The sequence below is a fragment of the Crocuta crocuta genome, unplaced genomic scaffold (genome assembly GCF_008692635.1).
Source record: "Crocuta crocuta isolate KB4526 unplaced genomic scaffold, BGI_CrCroc_1.0 scaffold140, whole genome shotgun sequence".
NCBI classification, from domain to species: Eukaryota; Metazoa; Chordata; class Mammalia; order Carnivora; family Hyaenidae; genus Crocuta; species Crocuta crocuta.
This window is the reverse complement of record NW_027527775.1, coordinates 2,802,498-2,822,628: the sequence shown is the minus strand read 5'-3', so window position 1 is coordinate 2,822,628 and position 20,131 is coordinate 2,802,498. Positions and strand designations below refer to the sequence as shown.

Here is a 20,131-nt window from a genome sequence, read left to right as displayed (position 1 = left end):
CAGTTGATGGTAACTAGACTCTTCTAGGATCATTCTGGTATACTGGGTTAACATGGGAAAATTGGTTTTTACTTTTTACCAGTTTATGTTACATTTGAGCAGTGCCAGTATCTATGACTACACTATCTCTTATCACACTAAGCTGAGAAGAGGCCATCAGGGAAGCAACAAGTCTGCAGTAGTAGGAAGCCCTTTTAAGCGCCCAGGCTCTGGTTATTTCTTTTTTTTTTTTTTTTATAATTTTTTTTTTAATGTTTTATTTGTTTCTAGGAGAGAGAGAGAGAGAGACAGCATGAGCAGGAGAGGGTCAGAGAGAGAAGGAGTCACAGACTCCAAAACAGGCTCCAGGCTCCGAGCTGGCAGTCAGCACAGAGCCGGATGCCGGGCTCGAACCCATGAACCGCGAGATCATGACCTAAGCGAAAGTCAGACACTTAACCGACTAAGCCACCCAGGCACCCCTGGTTATTTCTTTTATACGTAAATCATATTCTTCCCTTTGAGGATATACATTTTTTTGTCTGAGACATAACCATTCACAAACTCCTTCCCAGCCCTTCTTTTAAGGTGGTGCTAAATAAACCTGAAGTCCCCACCTAACGCCATTATCAGAATGATGGGTACCATTATTGCTAAGTCAGCAGGGAGTAGAATTCATACAGTGGAGTTTTTTGTTGTTTCAAAAATGTATTTAAATTCCAATTAACGTATAGTGTAATATTAGTTTGATGAGTAGAATTTAGTGATTCATAACTTGCATATAACACCCGGTGCTCATCACAAGTGTCCTCCTTAATACCCATCACCCCAAAAACCCATCCTTCTGCCCACCTCCCCTACAGTAACCCTCAGTTTGTTCTTTGTAGTCAAGAGTCTGTCTTGAGGGCACCCGGATGGCTCAGTGGTCAAGTGCCCAACTCTCAATTTCACTCTCAACTAGCATTTTTTTCTGTCCATATAGATTATATATTTCTTAAAGGCAGAGACAATATATTCTATCTCTTATGTATGCCATTAAAAAGTAGGGAGTGAACTTTCTATTAGTTTTTATCTGACTACTTGTATACTGTTTTAAAAAGTCTTAGTCTTCAGAATAATGGGAAAAGATTAGTCATTTGCCTGGCTTTTTATTTAATAAAGTGTGACTTAGAAATACAAAATGTAGTCTCCTTGTTGAAAGTTCTTATGAATTGTTTTGATATGACTTCTCAATATCTTAGATATTTAAATAACTTTAATAGTTTCTACACAATCTGCGTTATGACTTAATAGACATAGAAGAGACAATAAAGAGTAAGTTTGCCATATTAAATAAGAATTTTTTTAATGAAATGTGTAAAAATGCTTTTTGTGTTTTTGATAATGTAAATTGTTGTTAACTCCACAGAGGCAGAATGAAAATATGTATGAAAAGGTTTTGATTTACCAACCAAATCCACTCCTAGAAATTTATCTCAACTCTTTGTAGATATATGTAAATATATATATTCTAGGCTGGTCGTTATAACATTGTTTTATAATAGTAAAATACTGTGAATCACCTAAATATGTGCTATGCTACTTTTACTATGAAATATTACACAGCAACTAAAAAATGGTCTGTTAGACTATTTAGTTACATAGGAAAATAGCCTTGATTTATTAATAAGTTAAAAAATAACAGATTACTGAACAATATAGTGTAATCTCATTTTTTGCCAGAAAAGAAAAATATCTATATATCTATAAATACTTAAAATCCTGTTTTCTAACTTATATACAGTAACTATGCATGTATTTTGTAATCAGGAAAAAATTATTAAAAATAGATTTGCCATAATTCAGAAAGAAAATAAGTAACAGTGATAAAGATAAAATTATTTATCTATGAGGAATGATCTTGCAATTAAGGAAAACAAAAGAGGCTTCCTTTCCACCCATATACACATACTGCTTCTAATTCTGTTCATCTTAACCTTAGGTAGAATTCAGAATGGTCATTGGTGGTAATTGTACTATAGGGATCTAGAGTTGGCAACTTCACTTCTAATCTAAGCACTGCCACCAAGCAGTTTCCTTCAGGGTAGCCCTAAATAGCTTTCAGGGTTTCACTTATTTTATTTTATTTTTTAAAATATTTCTTTAATGTTCATTTATTTTGAGAGAGAGGAAAAGTATGTGCATGAGAGCAGGAAAGGGGCAGAGAGAGGGGAGAGAGAGAATCCCAAGCAGGCTCCACACTGTCAGCCCAGAACACCACGTGGGGCTCAGTCTTACAAACTGAGATCATGACCTGAGCTAAAATCAAGAGCCGGATGCTCAACCTACTGAGCCACACACGTGCTCCTCACTTATTTAGTTATTTTTTTAAGAAAATCAATAGACTATAGCAAATAGTCTTCTAAATAGATAAATAAGGCTACATAGAGAACACATAGTAGGCAAGAGTTAGTGTTCCTTGTAAAGAAACTGCTAGCTCAGAATTTTAATATTCTCTGAAAGTAAAACTTAAATAAATTACAGGTCCTTCAAAGTGGCCGTTCAGAATTTTCAAGCCCTTAATGATGTTTATTGTAGGATCTTTCAAACATTAATTCATTTAATTCATATGGGTAACTTATTTATAAAATGATTCATTTCTCCAGAATTCAGTATTGTCACACTTTTTCATTTACTCTGTTGATTCACTTTCAACATTTTTGAAAGCATTTAGCTTCTAAAAGAAGATGTCATTTCACATAGTCCAAATTTATCTGCTTTCTTTAGGTTGCTGTCAACAGAACAGACATTGAAGACTTAGACCTCTATGCTACGTCTCGGGAAAGGAGATTTCGTTTGTTTGCCTCTATAGAATGTGAGGGACAGTTATTCATGACTCCGTATGATTTTATTTTGGCTGTTACAACAGATGAGCCCAAATGTAAGTATATTTCTTAAATTCTCTTAATAATTTTATAATATTTTTTTCTTAACTCTAGTTTGGAAAAGGGTAGAGCAGTATAGGTTTTTCAGAACAACTAACCAAATAATGTGGTATTTCAGAAGACATTATGTTGTGCAATCTTACTAGACTAATATTTCATATAAACTCCTGATAGCTCTTTTCTTTTCACAAACTTTCATTTATTTTCTTAGTTCATCAAACTTAAAAACACCTCACTCTTGATATTCTTTTTTATTTTAGTTTATTTATTTATTTTGAGAGAGAGAGAGAAAGAGAGAGAGAGCACCAGCACTGGAGGGGCGGGGAGGTGGGGAGAGAAGCCCAAGCAGGCTCCACACTGTCAACGCAGACTTGGGGCCCAAACTCAGGAACTGTGAGATCATGACCTGAGCCAAAGAGTTCGATGTTAACTGACTGAGCCATCGAGGTGCCCAATATAGTTGGTGTATATTCTCCCTCTTCAGTTCTTATATCTGGCATAAACAGAGTAATTCAGAGGACTGGATTTGAAGCTAGACCTGGGTGAAGAACTCTACCTGTATCTCTTCTGTATTTGTCTTGCTCCTACAGTGTAAATAGAGACTAATTGTTACTCATCTTTCTATGTGTTAAGAGCAGTGGTTCTCAACCCCTTTGGCGTTATGTACATTCTTGCAAATCTCATCAGTGTCTGATTAATAGAAGACAGCTTATTCTCACCTACTTTTTTCATCTGGCACATTGCAATGTGTTGTTTTTCATGAAGTATATTAAGAAAATCTGCCTCACAGATAAGAAGGCAAAGGAAAGAATTTTAATAACCTTTTCAGATAATTGTAGATGTTCTTCTTGGTTACTCTGTCAACACTTGGCTAGTGGTAGTTTCTTAAAGTTTTGTTGCAGTGTGGAATTTGAAACTTTTGACATCTATTATGTTAAAACCCATGGGTCTATATTTGTGCTTGGAATGGATTTTTTACCCTTATAATCTTATAACATCAAATGGAAGATACTGGTTCGCTAAGTTATGCAGATCTTCCAAATGTTGACATATTTATTATACAATTTTTTAAAAAAATCGCATTGCTGGATATTATCATAACATTATCATAAAAATCGTTATGTATTGGAAAGCTCATGGTGGTGGATACAAGTTTTCCCAAATTCTAATTTTCACTTGAAAGCTCAAATGTTATGACTGGCAACAAATATTGTTGGTGGTTACCCTGAAGTGATAGCTGACTGTTCATTTGTAAGTCGATGCCTGCCAAGTACCGAAGTCTGAATAACCGTAATTTGTCAGCCGTCCTTTCAAGTAAAAACGTATTCCCTGAAAACAGGTTCAGTTCACAACTCACAGAATCACAGTGCTTGTTCTCAAGACAACCATGGTCCTTTGGAATATAGCAGAAATGCTTCATGCACACTCCCGTTTCATCTCACAGCGTAGTATCACATGCACGTAAAGACACCTATCAAAGGCCAGGTATTGGGGCACCTGGGTGGCTCAGTCGGTTAAGCAGCCAACTTTGGCTCAGGTCATGATCTCATGGTTTGTGGGTTTGAGCCCCGCATCGGGCTCTGTGCTGATGGCTAGCTCAGAGCCTGGAGCCTGTTTCAGATTCTCTGTCTCCCTCTCTCTCTGGCCCTCCTCTGCTCATGCTCTGTCTCTCTCTCTCAGGAGAAAAAAAAAAAAAAAGCCAGGTATTGCGCTAGGCACTGGAGATAAAATGGTGAGGGGAACAAAAAATAAATAAATAAATGCCCTCCACCCTCATGAAGCTTACAGTCTGGTGGAAGGAATCACCGCTGATCAGTGAAATAGACAAATCAACAGCAAAGGATGTCTGTGATCGGTGCCATGAAAGAAGAATACTTGAGGCTGTGAGAGTATATTTTTGAGAAGTAACCTAGTCAAGTGGCTCAGGGAAATCTTTCCTGGGCAAATAAATTTCAACGTGAAATATGAATGGTGAGTAAGAGTTAACTAGGCAAATAGGTTGAGAGTAGAGAATTTCAGCAGAAGAAACAGCATGGATCCAGTTGCCATGACAAGAGGGAATGTGATATGCGGAGGAGGGGAAACTGATCTGGGCGGCTATAGCGCAAGGAGCAAGGAAGGACATGGTAAAACGTGTGGTTGGGGGTGTGGGCTGGTGCCAAAGCTTTGAGCCTGGAAGCTTATATTAAACATTTCTGTTTTCATCCTAAAAGTAATAGAAAATATGGCAGTAGTTTAAGCTGCAGAAGAATTTAGTGTGTTAAAAAACAATTCAACTGACTACATTTTAAAGATCTTTTTGGCTTTATTTCAGTGATTCGTGAATCAGGCAGCATCCCATCTAGCAGACAGAAAGGAGCTCCAAGGAGCTATACGAAAGACATATAGGCAGAAAGGAGCTGGAATAAGGATGTCACACTAGGCAAAAATGTGGGTTGATTATTGCAAGGTTACTCTCGTCTGTCAGGCAGATTACCTAACTAGTGCTGATTGACTGATTTAAGATTCCAGTTCTGGCAGAGCAGAAACTGTAATTAAGTTAAGTTTTGACTTGGTGACATGGGTCTTAGCCTAAGCAGCTCTGTTGGACCTGTTGCCTTGTTTTTAGCAGGTACATACCATAATTAGACTGTGTTTTGAAAAGATTTTTCAGAGCGGAGATAGATTGGAGAGGGCCAGAGTGAGCACAAGCAGATCAGAGAGGAGACTCTTGTCCAGGCTTGGAAAGCTTCTAATGATGGTAGCAGTGGTGATGATGGACTAATGAGTACTAAAAATTTCTGGCTGGCTTAACCATATGGATGGCAGTAGGGACCAGGTTTGAAGGGAAAAATTATAACTTCAACTGTGGACATGATGGATTTAAGATGCCTTAGACATCTAAAGGAGGAGATATGGAAGATACACTTGGATCTGGCTTTTGATGATTCATTTTAGTTCCTTGAAAATCAGTGTACTAAACAATCAGTTGTTTGATAATCTTCTTGAAACTGCCAAACAAATGCCTGAAGTTATATTAGAACAAATTATAGCCATTTTTTTCTTCAGAGACAGGGATATGACAAAACCTTAACATAAAATCCTCAAGTTCTAATACAGCATGGTAACAGTAGCTGATTAATAACCATATTGTGTAATTATAAAAATTTCTAAGAAAGTAAATCTTAAGCATCCTCAGCAGTAACCAAAAAAGCAACTATGTGAGGTGAAAAAAAATATGTAAAAGTTCAAAAAAATTATATCCTAAATAAGTTGGCAAATTGGCCACTTTGCAGATTAGCTTTTAATCAATTAATTTTTGATACTCGAGAGTATTTCCATTGGAGATGAGGGGAGAGGGCTGGGTAGAGTATATATTTAGAGCTCATCTGTACGTGGTAATTAATGCAGTATGCATGGATGAGATTGCCTAGGAGGCAGTGTAGTATGAGAATATAGAGGACCAAGGATCAGTCCTTGAGGAGTTCCTAGCCTTTACGTGGTGAAGGTACAAAGGTTTGGAAGATGAGCCTCAGAAGGACATGCAGGAGTGCCCAGAGACCTGGGAAGTACGTCATGAGTACGGAGGCATAGAGGCCCAGGAGCATGAACAGAATGGTCAAGTGAGATGTCAAGTCAGATGAGGACAGAAAAATGTCCACCAGATTTAGTTAATTTGATGATTATTGATGACTTTTATAAAAAAAATTTTTAATGTTTTAATTTATTTCTGAGAGAGAGAGAGAGAGAGAGACAGCGTGAGCAGGGGAGGGTCAGAGAGAGAGGGAGACACAGAATCTAAAGCAGGCTCCAGACTCTGAGCTGTCAGCACAGAGCCTGATGCAGAGCTTGAACCCACAAACCGTGAGATCATGACCTGAGCTGAAGTCGGATGCTTAACTGACTGAGCCACCCAGGAGCCCTGGTTATTGATGATTTTTAAAATGATGTTTCAGTGTAATGATTAAGGCAAAGACCAGATTCCAAGAGTAGAAGATGAAGAGATGAAGACAGGAAGTAAAAAGGACTCTCTCAAGATGTTTGGCTGTGAAGTAGAAAGAAGGGAAATCTCATCGTTGAAGTAGAGACTCTATCATGTAACATTTTGCCGGGAGACTCTGAGGATAACTAGAGAGGAGCAAACAGCTGAGATCAAGAGAGTCGGCATTGTATTCACAGTGGTCCACTTGAGGAGTGGCTAAGGTAGTAGCCAGAGAGAAGGCTATAAATTAAGTAGGACTTGTTTTGAGGAATTGGAAGGGTGTGGTAGGGATTATAACTATGTGTTTCTTTAACCACTGTTTCCTCCCTGCCTTCCAGAAATATTTGTTGAGAACTTACCATATTCCAGATACTACATTTTGCCTTGGAATTGGGTGTTTGATACTTCTTGTCTTCTTAAAATATTTAAAGCTTCATAAATGTAGAGACTGTACGTAGAAAAGACCCTTATACAAAAATATATATGTGTTCTATACTTTTTTGTTTGATTTCATACAATGTGGATTTTTAAATATTTATTATTAAGTTAGCATAGATTTGATAAAACTATTAATATATTTTTTTAAATATCAAATGGTATTTTTGCTTCAAATTCTATAGTTTTTGTCAAACATTCTTTTTAAGTTTATTTATTTTGAGAGAGAGCGAGCACACACAAGCTGGGGAGGAGCAGACAGAAAGAGGGAGACACAGAATCCGAAGCAGGCTTCAGGTTCTGAGCTGTCAGCACAGGACCTGACACGTGGATCGAACCCACAGACCATGAGATCATGACCTGAGCCAAAGTCAGATGCTTAACCAACTTACCCAGATGCCCCTCAAACTGGAACTTTTAAAATATAGTTAAGAGCAGTCACTGAAGATCAAGATATTTGTAAACACGTTTTTTAAAGTGTTGGCTTATAAAAAGAAATATTTGCCTCAGAAGAGAAAATAGGTTTCACAGACTGAATCTTATTAAATCATATATAAAAATGTATATATATGGCATGTTGAGATTAGACAGATTTATATTTAAATATTTATTTATTAGACAGACTTGTATTAACATTTTTTCTTAATGTTTATTTTTGAGAGAGAGAGAGAGCCAGAGTGCCAGAGTGTGAGTGGGGATGGGCAGAGAGAGAGGGAGACACAGAATCTGAAACAGGCTCTAGGCTCTAAGCTGTCAGCACAGAGTGTGACACAGGGCTCGGACTCACAGACCATGAGATCATTACCTGAGCCAAAGTCAGATGCTTAACCGACTGGGCCACCCAGGCGCCCCTAGACAGACTTGTTTTTAAACCTTAGCATTCACTTTCTAGCTTTGAAAATTTTGTTATTTAATCTTTTGTCTCATCATTTATAAAAATAATACCAACTTGATGAGGTTTTTGAGGATTGAGAGATATTGGTTGTGCTCAGTTAGTACCAAACACGCAGTAAACACTTAATGAATGTTGGTAGCTGTCTTTTCCATTGTCACCATCATTGTCATTGTTTGAATCCATAAACATAATTAAAAACAAAATATTTGATACAATTTTATGGTGACACCAACAGGAAAGACGTGGTATGCTGTGTGAACATTTGCTTAGTAGTTATAGCTCAGGTAAATGTTAATTAGATATTGATTATAGCTTTGTGTTTGAAACCTAGAAAATTTCTTATTTTACCTTCCTAAATTGAACCTAAAGGGTAAATTCCCCTTCTGAAACTAAAGTAAGTAGTTACTTTCATATAGCTTCGAGTATTACTTTAATTTTAGTTTTAAACATATATTTAAAAATTTCAAATATACATAAAAGTATTAAGAATATAATGAACATCAATGTATAGCTGAAGAAATAAAATATATCCAGTAGAGTTGAAGTCCCTCTTCACCCACATTATATTTATATACGTAGTAACTTCATATGAAATAAGGAATTTAGAAAGTCAGAAAACCCTTTGAAGAACAGTCTTAATGGCTCTTTAGTCTTTATAAAAAAAAAAAAAGCAAATAATACTGAACATGGTGACATATCCGGCAGAACGGCTATGTCTTTTGTGAATAATTTACCCTGGAAATCTTAGAAACCCTACAGAACTCAAGAGCGTGTCACTTCCTGTTCTGATAAATAGCTTCTGAACATTGCACAAGAGCACGTGTGTGAACTTTTGTACCATTTATTTTTCTTCTGTTCTCATTGCCATATTTCAAAAACAGCAGAATAATAAATATTATTTACAATGTTGTGTTCATTATGGAAAGGAGGATTTCTTTATGAAGTAAATGTATTATAATTAAGGCTAAATGCTGAATTCTTCTTTATAAGCTTGTGATTTTTATCTTTTGATTACATGTTTGTATAAACTGTCTTAGGTAAAGATAAACTATCTTAGGTAAAGGATGTTGTTGCTACATAGAGAAGAAATCTATCTCCATAAAAATCAGCTTGTTAAATTTTAGAATATATTTCTATCCTTCCAATCTTAAAATGACTTATTACATTGCGTAAAAAAGAGAAAGTTAATGGCAAAAACTGCCTATCTTACAATCTTGGCTTTGATATACTGTTTACAAGAACTGTGGTTAATTATAAAGAAATAGCCACATTGCCATGAGGAAAAATTATTGGTTGTCATTATTGTAATGTAGCTGAAATAATTAATATTTACCAGTTCCTAACGCAGCTGTGTTATAGGACTTAATCACATAGAAACCTGGAGAGAATTCTTAGGCAGGAATTCACAGTTTTCAAATCTGAGTAACGGAAATAGCAATGTTGGCTGTGCATTTATTCCAATATTATAAGATTTATAGTGTTTTAGATCTCCAAGGATGTGAGGAGGAATCAGAAAAAGAAAGTGAGCCCAGGAATTTTATTGAACCTTAACGCTCTTTTTCCAGAAGTGATTCTTTTTTTTTTTTAAAGTTTTATTTATTTTTGAGAGAGAAATAGAGACAGTGTGAACAAGGGAGTGTCAGAGAGAGGAGACACAGAATCCGAAACAGGCTCCAGGTGCTGAGCTAGCTGGCAGCACAGAGTCTGATGTGAGGCTCAAACCCACATACCGTGAGATCATGACCCGAGCCGAAGTCGGATGCTTAACCGACTGAGCCACCCTGGTGCCCCCAGAAGTGATTCTTAAATACAAGGAAAAAATGGAAACCAGGATGAGGGTCTCCCTCTCACGTTACCTATTCTCTCCTTCCTCTTTTTCTCATTGCCCTATCCTTCCACTCTACCCTAGAGAGACCTGGCATTTGAACTATACCCAGAGATACCAGCACAGCAGAGATCGTGGGTAGTACCTAAAACTTATAATTTATGTTAATATTTTTATTCTAGTATGAATATTTAATAAATACCAGTATTTGTGTTTTAAGCCTAAAAGATGTTTAACATGGAGCAAGTTAACTTGATAAATCCAGAAACCCCCAAAGTAAGATATTGATTATGGAAAATGTTTCCTATTCTACTGACATTATTTATTATACCTAGTTCATAGTACGTGAAACAAATACATGAATAAAACCATATCGTGGATCTACATCTTGAAGTTAAGAGAACATTGCCTGTTAAATATAAAAGTTTTGTGTTATGAGTGGTGGTTGTAGATTGGCTACTGAATTTGGATAGACATTGCATAAAGTATTTATTTTCTAATTCTTTTATATTTATTACAGTTGCTAAGACGTGGAAGTCACTTACCAAACAGGTAGGTTAAAGCTTTTGGTGTCATATGCATACATACTATGTTTATGTATACCCACTTAGGAAAATTGCTTGGCATTACCTACTAAAACTAAAGATACACATGGCCTGTACCTAGCAGTTCTACAACAGTGTACGTACGTGTACCTAGTAACGTTAAGCTTGAATATGCCCTGTGATCCAGTAATTTTACACTAGTGTGTATACCTAGAGAAGCTTATACATGCAGAAGAGGTTCACAGGAATGCTCTTAGATTATTCATAATTTATCAGAAAGACTACAATATAACATCAAGAGTAGAAGTGACAGATCAGCTTTTATATATTCATACAGTGATTACATACCAAGTGAAAAGAAATCAATTATATCAGTGCTTAACCTAGATGAATCTTGGAAACATAATGACAAAGTAAGCAATTCACAAAAACATAAATTACAATTCCATTTATATAAGGTCTAAAACTAAGGGAAAAAAACCCCCATATTGTTTAAGGATGCAGTCAGTGGTGTGAAAACCAAGGAATGATAAGTATTAAATTCAAGACAATATTTACCTCTGGGTAAGATGAAGGAAAATATCATCGGTAAGAGCTACAAAGAGACTTCTAAAGTACTGGTAATTTTATATTTTTTAGCAATTTCTAGTTTAAATTTTAATATATTCCTTTTGTACTTTTATTTATTTATTTTTTAAATATTTTTACTTATTTCTCGGAGAGAGAGAGACAGCGTGAGCAGGGGAGGGTCAGAGAGAGAGGCAGACACAGACTCTGAAATAGGCTCCAGGCTCTGAGCTGGCAGTCAGCACAGAGCCCGACGCGGGGCTCGAACCCACGAACCGCGAGATCATGACCCAAGCGAAAGTCGGACGCTTAACCGACTAAGCCACCCAGGTGCCCCTCCTTTTGTACTTTTAAATGCATGATAAACTTCGATATTAAAAAAAAATCAGTATTATGAGCACTGAGTGTTATGTGGAAACTAATTTGACAATAAACTATTTGTAAAAAAAAAAAAAATCAGTATTAGTATAGCATTCTAGGGAAGTTTCTTAACCAGTTAAAGAGAGCCCTCCCAAAGCCTGTAGCAAACCCAGTGCTTACATGTGAAGCTTTAGACATTCTCTTTAAAATTAGATATGATACAGGGACGCCAAAGTGGCTTAGTTGATTAAACATCTGACTTTGCCTCAGGTCATGATCTCATGGTCCATGAGTTCACCCCTGTGTCCGGCTCTGGGCCGACAGCTCAGAGCCTGAAGCCTGCTTCAGATTCTCTGTCCCTCCCCCACTTGTGCTCTCCTCTTTCAAAATTAAATAAACATCAAAATAATAATAATAAAATTAGGTAAGATACAAATATGTCTGCTATCACAACTACTACTCCCTGTTTTACTACAGGTCTAAGCTAATATAGTGTATTAGTTTGCTAGGGCTGCTGTAACAAATACCAAAGCTTGGGTGGCTTAACCAACAGAAACTTATTTTCTCACATTTCTGGAGGCTGGAAGTTCAAGATCAAGGTGTTGGCAGGGTCGGTTTCTTTGGAGGCCTCTCTCCTTGGCCTGTACATGGCTGTCTTCTGTCATCTTCACATGTTTATTGTTCTGTGCATGTCTGTATTCTGATGTCTTTTAATAAGGACACCAAATCATATTGGATTAGGACCCACCATAATGACCTCATTTAATAATCTTAATTACCTTTTTAAAGGCTGTTTATAAATACATTCACATTCTGGTGTACTGAGAATTACAACTTCAAATGTAAATTTGAGGTGGACATAATTCAGGCTATCACATGTAATTTGACAAGAAAAAAGAAAGAAGTTCTAAGGATTAGAACAGTAGCAAGCCATATGATTGAGAGAAAAATGTAAAAATACATAGATTTCAAATGTATTCAAATTTAGTAAAAGTTTAGGAAGGTTGCTGCTGAATATAGGATCAGTTAACCAAAGTTAATAAAATGTTTCTGCACCAGCAATAGCAGTTAGAAACTGTTCTCTCAAATAAGATACTTTTCACAATAGCAACAAAAACTATTACTTCCTGTACCTAACAGATGATGTAGAAGACATTATTATATTTTTTTAAAGACATGAATAAACAGAAATAGATCATGTTCTTGGGTGATTCATTTGGAAGAGAAAGGATCCAGAATTTTCAGAACAATTCTGATAAGGAAGGAAGGGAAACAAACAAACATTAGGATGAGAATGATAAGGCCTGTCATATTAAGATTAATAACAGAACTATAATTAAAATAGTATTGTATTACTGCAAGAATTTTTTAATTAGATGAAAATAATAGGATATATAGAGTTCATAAACAGACCCAGGCATATGTGGGAAGATCTGTAAATCACTGGAGAAAGGATTGACCTTTAGATACTGGAATAATAGTCTTTCCAACATGGAGACAAATAAAATTAAATATCAAACTGGCCACCATATACAAAAGCAAATTTCAGATGGATTAAGTTCTTATTTTTGACAAACAAAAATTCTGAAATATTAGAAGTAAAATAAGGGAAACAAGAAGATTCATTAGATAAGACACATAAAGTAAAGCTCAAAGGAAATTCTGGCAAATTTTATTAAATTAAGTATCAAAAACTTTGGCATACCAAGGGTGTCAACGATGCTAAAAGATGTATGATAGATTGGAGAATATGCTTGCAATATATTAACAGAAAACATTGGTGTCTTGTACTCATATAGAACTCCTGTAAATCAATAGAAAAAAGATAACCACTCAATAAGAAAAAATGAGTAAATATAGAGTGGTCAATAAATATATGTAAAGGACCTCAGTCTCACTGCTAATCAGGAATATGCAAATTAAACCAATAATATGATACTATTTCACACCTATCAGATTATCAGCTTCCAGAAATCTTACAATACCAGTAATTAGCATGGATAAGAAGAAAGAACCAAGTGAGAATGTAAATTTGTATATTCACTTTCAAGAGAAATTTGTCAATATCTAATAAAGTTGAAAATACATAATCAAAACCTCTACTTCCAGAGATGTATACTGGAAAAATAGTTACACCAGCAGTCCTGTACATGTTTTCTGTTTTCTTCTTTCTACAGCATTGATTGTAATAGCCCCCCAAAACAAAACAAAATATGTTGAGACATATATGACATATATATGTCATATATATATATATATGTTGAGAAATGAATAAAAGAATTGTAATCTAGACATATCAAGGACAAATTCAGTGTATAATACAGAAATATGGTGAATAAATACATAGAGCTATAGGTATCAACATGAGCCAGAATCAGGAGTCAGACGCTTAACCGACTGAGCCACACAGGCACCCCTGCAATATAAGTCTGATGCTAACCACCCAGAATTAGTGTCAGACTCCATAGACTTAAGGACACAGTCCCCAACAAGACTGCCCTCATTTCAGATGCCAGATGCAAGTTCAAGGGTCCTGAGGCCACCCATGCTTCTGACCAACTGGCTACAAATCCTAGAGGTTCCTATAATTATCCTCAAGTTCAATAATTTCCTCGACTGATACATAACTCAGAAACATTCTATATTTATTAACAGTTTATTTTAAGGGACACAAGTCAGGACTAGCCATATGAAGAGACTTCTTGGACAGGTATAGGAGGATCCCAAACACAGACCTTCCATGCCCTGTCTCCATAGAAAGGTGTGTCTTCTCATACATCAGTGTGTTCACCAACCTGAAATCTCCACTGAGCTTGGGTGTTGAGTTTTTATTGAGGGTTCATTATCTAGGTATAATTGATTGATTCATTGGCTAAATGATTGAACTCTATCTCTATAGTCCCTTTCCCTAACCCACCCGAGAGGTAGGGAGAGCACAGAGCCCCAACCTTCTAATCCCTGGGTTATCCCATAATTTAGGTAGGACTCAAGGATATAGAGTCTCCCAGGAACCGGGGCGAAGGCCAACCAACTTATTATTTAACACCACTATGTATAAGAGACCACGATAGGCACTGAATGGGGAGAGATGTTCCCAATCTGAGTGGAAGTATAGATTTTAATCCATTTTAAAACTTCTTAAAGTCAACAGAAGACAAGATCAGTGTTTTAATTGGATAATCTAGACCAGAAGAATCTGAATTATTACTAAAGTAAACTGCTTAGTCAGTAAAGATCTGGCCCATCATTTAGAAGTTGTGTGACCTTGGGTGAGTTTCTTATTCTCTTTAAGTCTCAGTAGAATATGCACAGTGAGGTTCATTTTTTAAAATTAAATAAGAGATTGGATTAGCCCGTTGTCAGGCACATAGAGGGCACTCAGTAAAAGGTAGCTATGATTTTTTTTAATTGTAAACTCAAGTGGAGTTTAAACTAGAAGAGATGAAATTGAATACATGGAAATAGTTCAAATGGAGAAAGAGAAGTTAATATTTATATAACAGATAGGGTATACATAAAGTGTATATCATATATGCAAAATGTTCTCTTTAATCTCTTTTTAACAAAAATATTCATGAGTTTACTGTTGTTTAAGCAGTAAATATCCGGCTTCTCATTGTTATTCACATCAGAATTATTACCTGTATGCTGTTACTGCCGTATTCAGACACTTCTGATTCTCTGGCATCTGCTACTTGCAGTGCAGAGATAACACTATGAAGGAAATGAAAGCAGGGTTCACAGATGGACTTCAGGGAATCCATAAATCCCCTAAAAATCTCTCTCCTGCAGTTGGCATTGCAAGGATTCCTTATTTGCCTGCTAACTCAGCTTTGTAATGAAAAAAAAAAAAAGTTTATAATGTCACAGAATATTTTTAGATACAACCACATCAGGAAGGATTTGCCTGAAGTGTTTCTCAAACTGGAATGTGTAAAAAAAAAAAAAAACATTCACTTGGATTTCTCGTTAAAAATACAGATTCTGGTTCACTAGGTTTGGGAACTGAGATGTGCTTTTCTTGCAAGCTCCCAGGTTATGCCTGGGCTATGGGGTACCATACATTGAGTAGCAAGAATCAGGTCTGGAAATAGAAGTGGTTTCTTGTGTCTTTCAGTGTGTTACTTAGCAAGCTACCTTTTTTATTTCACGTTATTTCAGTTTATCTCACCAAATCCTTTAATAATTTTTCCAGATAATTAACCAAAATATAATTTTCATTTAATTATTTTTAACTGAGTATGCACAGTAAATTCAAAATCCTTTTAGTATCTGAGCAATGATTCAAATGTTTAAAATTTTCAAAATTAACCCACTGTGATAATTTGATTATTTTTTTTTTTAATGTTTTTATTTATTTCTAGGAGAGAGAGACAGCGTGAGCAGGGGAGGGTCAGAGAGAGAGGGAGTCACAGACTGAAACAGGCTCCAGGCTCCGAGCCGGCAGTCAGCACAGAGCCCGACGCGGGGCTCGAACCCACAAACCGCGAGATCATGACCTAAGCGAAAGTCGGAAAGTCGGACGCTTAACCGACTAAGCCACCCAGGCGCCCCAGATAATTTGATTTTTAAAAGGCTGACTAAGCAATTGAAGTCTGTGGGTTTTTTTACTGAAAGTAAACTGTTTTTTAACTTAAAGTTAAAATTAGAAAAAAAAAAAATTGAAACCGTGGCCACCACAACTTGGTACAAGTCCTGCTTCATCTTCTGTCAGCATTCATTAAGTCACTACTAAAATATTCTTCATTCTTTCCCAATATGATCCTCTCTCCACTTACTTCTTCCAGCTCCTTAAATCCAAGAGGGCCCAGAGAAGAGACAAAATGTGACCCAGTTCATCATCTCTGACCTTGATAAGGAAATCCACCCTAATTACCACTTTCATGAAACTGTCACTTTCATGAAACTCAGTGTTTTATCTTAAATTGATTATTTTACATGTATTCCTCCAATTGCTAAACTTACCCTAAATTTTTGGTAGCTCTAATTGAATTTAATGTAGCTTCTTTATTATTTATTTTATGTGTAGACTGTGGGCAAATATTAGGTGTTGTGGCTGAATGACCACGGGTATAGAATAGAATAAATTCAACCATGTCTGAGGTCCTTTAAGTGAAGAAATTTTTTTGCATAGGCATTTAAATACTTATCTATTTTATAAGTAAGTGGCTTACGTGTTAATCAGTATTATGATACATTATGTCATAGGAATTAAATCAAATGCTCTCAGAAACACCACCAGTTTGGAAAGGATCATCAAAGCTTTTTCGCAGTCTTAAAGAAAGAGGTAAGTCAGTTTTAGTTCTTATTCATTTTTAAATGGAGACTGTGTTATTTATACTGTTTGTATATATTTTTTCCTTTTAAAGTAATTTTATACTAACGTGAGTTTTTGTGTGTATGCATAGAGAAAAATACTAAAATATTAATAATGATTGTTTCTGGGTAGTGAGATTAAAGGTGGTTCTTATTTTTATATATATTGTTTGTGTCTTTCAAATTTTTGCAACAAAGGGAACTTTCATTGTTACAAAAATTATTTTTTAAATGTATTAAGTGTAGTTACAGTTACTTACAGAAATGCTTTTTTAAAAATACTGATCTCCAAGTGCTTCCATTTTACTTTCAGGGGAGTATAGATATTTAAAAATGTAATCAGTATGAAAAACTTACTGGATATCTTTTGGCCACCCAGTTTGAACATGTTTCTTTTAAAAACAACACTCATTGTAAAATCCATCTGTTTTAACCTGTATTAGCTGTATCTAATAGCTAGTATTCATAGAATCATACACTTCCTTGCAGTCAAATTGTACAGCTTTTATTGCAGTTTTCTTTTACACTGTACTTTTTGTACATATTTATAGAAAAGACTGATGAATAAAATCTCTTTAATCTTAAAAAGGAATTTTTCTTATAAATATACTTTTTTACATTCTCAAGTATAAGAATATATAAAATAAAAATGTTAAAGAAAGTATATGAATAGTTAGTTACCTTTTTCATTTTCATCAATAGATATTCGTTTGAAAATAATTATATATACTCTAGCATGAAGACAAATATTTTAAAGACGTAGTTATAGTCTATTTATTTGAGTGATTCACATGGACTCTGAAAGGGGTAGACACTTTACCTTTTATTATAAGATTTTTCATAACTAGGGTTTTGAAATCTTTGCAAAATCAGGGCCATGGTATCTTTAGAACTCTTAGAATTTTTTTCCTAGAAGTTGTCTTAAAGATTGTCATTCAAATCTTAGGGTGGGATGATAGGATCAGGAAAATTCAAAGCTCAGAAAGAGAAGTTAGCAAATTTAAAAATATTTACTTAATACCTCTCATGGGAAAATACAAATTGGATCAAGTATAATTTAAGAAAAATAGATGCATGGAAGAAGGAAATTCTTTGTAGTTAAGGAGAGCGTTAAATCTGGAAACCCTGGGTGTGTAGACCTGTTCTGATCTTCTGTATGTTGTATGCATATCTGCATGTTTTTCGGGAGTGATGAGCTATTCAGTGCTATCCCACAGAAGGATCTGTGTAGTGATGAAAGTGCAGTCTGTGTTGTCTCCCGTAGTAGCCTTTAGCCAATGTGGCTTTTAAGGATCTGAAAATGTGGCTACTGTAACTGAGGGAGTAAATATTTTATTGTATTTAATTTTAACTGCTTTAAGTAGCCACATCTGGCCAATGGCTACCCTGTAGGACAGTGCAGAGCTATGTCACTGTGATTGGATTATTGAAGCAATCCTTATACCCAGAAAGTTTTAGAACCATTAGGTTAGGTGAAGTAGAATGTTACAGCCAGCCTTGCTTTTTTATAAATAGGTTTAAGTGGTGAAGGAATTTTAAAGCCAAATCTTTAGAGCTTAAAGATTACTTTACAAGTGAATTATATCTACTTAAAATATTGCCCAGCAAGAAAATGCAGTTTTACAAAAAATTAATTGAAATGCAACATTGATGAAAACATATTATCCAAACTTAGTCATAACAGCTGTCTTACAAAAAAATTAATTGAAATGCAACATGTATGAAAACATATTATCTAGACTTAGTCATAATAGCCAACTGTAGTGTATTGTGATAAAGGAACTAAACCCTGTAATGTTTTTTAAGGAACTTCCTTTAGAACTTTTTTGTATTGAATTTTCAAAAGAAACCTAGTTGGCATCTTTTTCACCCTCCTTTTTTAACGATCACAGCATTTTTATATGCTTAGGAAATGTATTTATTTTATTTTTTGATCTTGGGTGGCCTTAAAATAAATTGAAGGGGCAGTATTGGTAGTTTTCCATTTTTGTAATTGGAAAGCCTTAAGAATCTACAGGTCATGTTTAGCAGTATTTTCTCTTTCCCTTGATCATTTTTATTAAATTATATCATGAGCTTCACTTTGTTCCCCTTGCCTGTGGATTACACCACCTCAGAAACCATTTGGTTCTACAGATGGGTATCTGCCATGATAATTGTGATCAGTGCTCTCACTGTTAAGTACTCCTCCTTCCCTGAGGGAAATCTTGAGCTAATTATCAAATAAAAGATGTGTAGTAGTTATTAAACTTCTTTATGCCAACCAGCATTTCCTCTGTATTTCACCAGGTCAATCAGAAGAACAACAGTCAGTGAGATGAGATTGTAAAGACGTAGAGCTTCTTTCCCCATCCCATTTCCCTTTCTTTCTCTCTTTCTTCCTTTCTCCCTCTCTCTCTTTCTCTCCTTCTTTCTATCTTTCTTTTTTCTTCCTCTTTCTTTCTTATTTTTTTTTTGAGGGATCCCTATAGAATCTAGGTATTGTACCTTTATATACATTGACCATTCCAGAATCTTTCTCCCATAACATTCATGGCAGCCAACCAGAACTATCTGCCTATAGGTCACAATATTGTAGTATAAACAAAAGAAGGGAATGCTTTCACAGGGCTTCTAGCTAGTTCCCTTCAAGTCTTCTGACAAACTGCCTGACAGTGACTCCTCTTCTCTTTGTTCTGTTACAAAGAGGGTAGCCTCAAAGAGCATCAGGTAAAATGGAGTTTCAGGGTTCACAATCTGATTATTTAAGGATTTTTGTATACCCTTTTACCAAACTTTAGGACTATCTGATATCTGGAGAAGTGTTCATTGACTTATTCCTGATTTTAATTTTCTCAGGATCCTCTTGGAAACTCAGTGAAGCATGAATTCTAGTTTGGGGTGCTATGTCCAAAAGTAAGAATTTGAGTAACAGAATGTATATTTTTATTTATGCCAAACAAACACCTTTTAAGCTTTGTAATTCTGGGATTATACAGAACTCAGGATGCAGTATTCAGAAAGTATAAGCCATTTAATTGAAACAATTTCTTAGAGTACATTTAATAGAAGCATTAAGTTTGTAAAGAGTAAGAAATGATAACTTGAAACCAGACAAGTTATAAATATAGTTTCATTTTTTAATGCAATACAGAAATCAGATTTGTTAATAAGTAAGAATATCTAAATGTTTTTTCCAAGAGTTACTAAAAAGTAATTGAGCACTTTACAGTTTAACCATTTTCAGCCTTTTTATTTTATGCTAGATTCATCCATTGAAAATCAGCAGCAAGTTTACAGGCAGCTATACGTAAACATTATAATTTTGCTTTCTTTGTCAGTATA

The 20,131-nt window shown here is 35.3% G+C and overlaps 1 protein-coding gene across 3 annotated transcripts in view; it reads left to right on the top strand.

Moving 5' to 3' along the window:
- Window positions 1–2,809: 2,809 nt before the first annotated feature.
- MICU3 (mitochondrial calcium uptake 3) overlaps window positions 2,810–20,131 on the top strand; it is a 66,722-nt gene continuing 49,400 nt past the window's right edge. For all 3 annotated transcript variants that reach the window (XM_077772641.1, XM_077772650.1, XM_077772633.1), the window contains exons 1-3: window positions 2,810–2,899; window positions 10,540–10,571; window positions 16,700–16,778. In XM_077772641.1, the coding sequence (XP_077628767.1) occupies window positions 2,851–2,899; window positions 10,540–10,571; window positions 16,700–16,778 (160 nt within the window). In that variant the 5' untranslated portion in view covers window positions 2,810–2,850. The remainder of the gene's footprint in view (window positions 2,900–10,539; window positions 10,572–16,699; window positions 16,779–20,131) is intronic.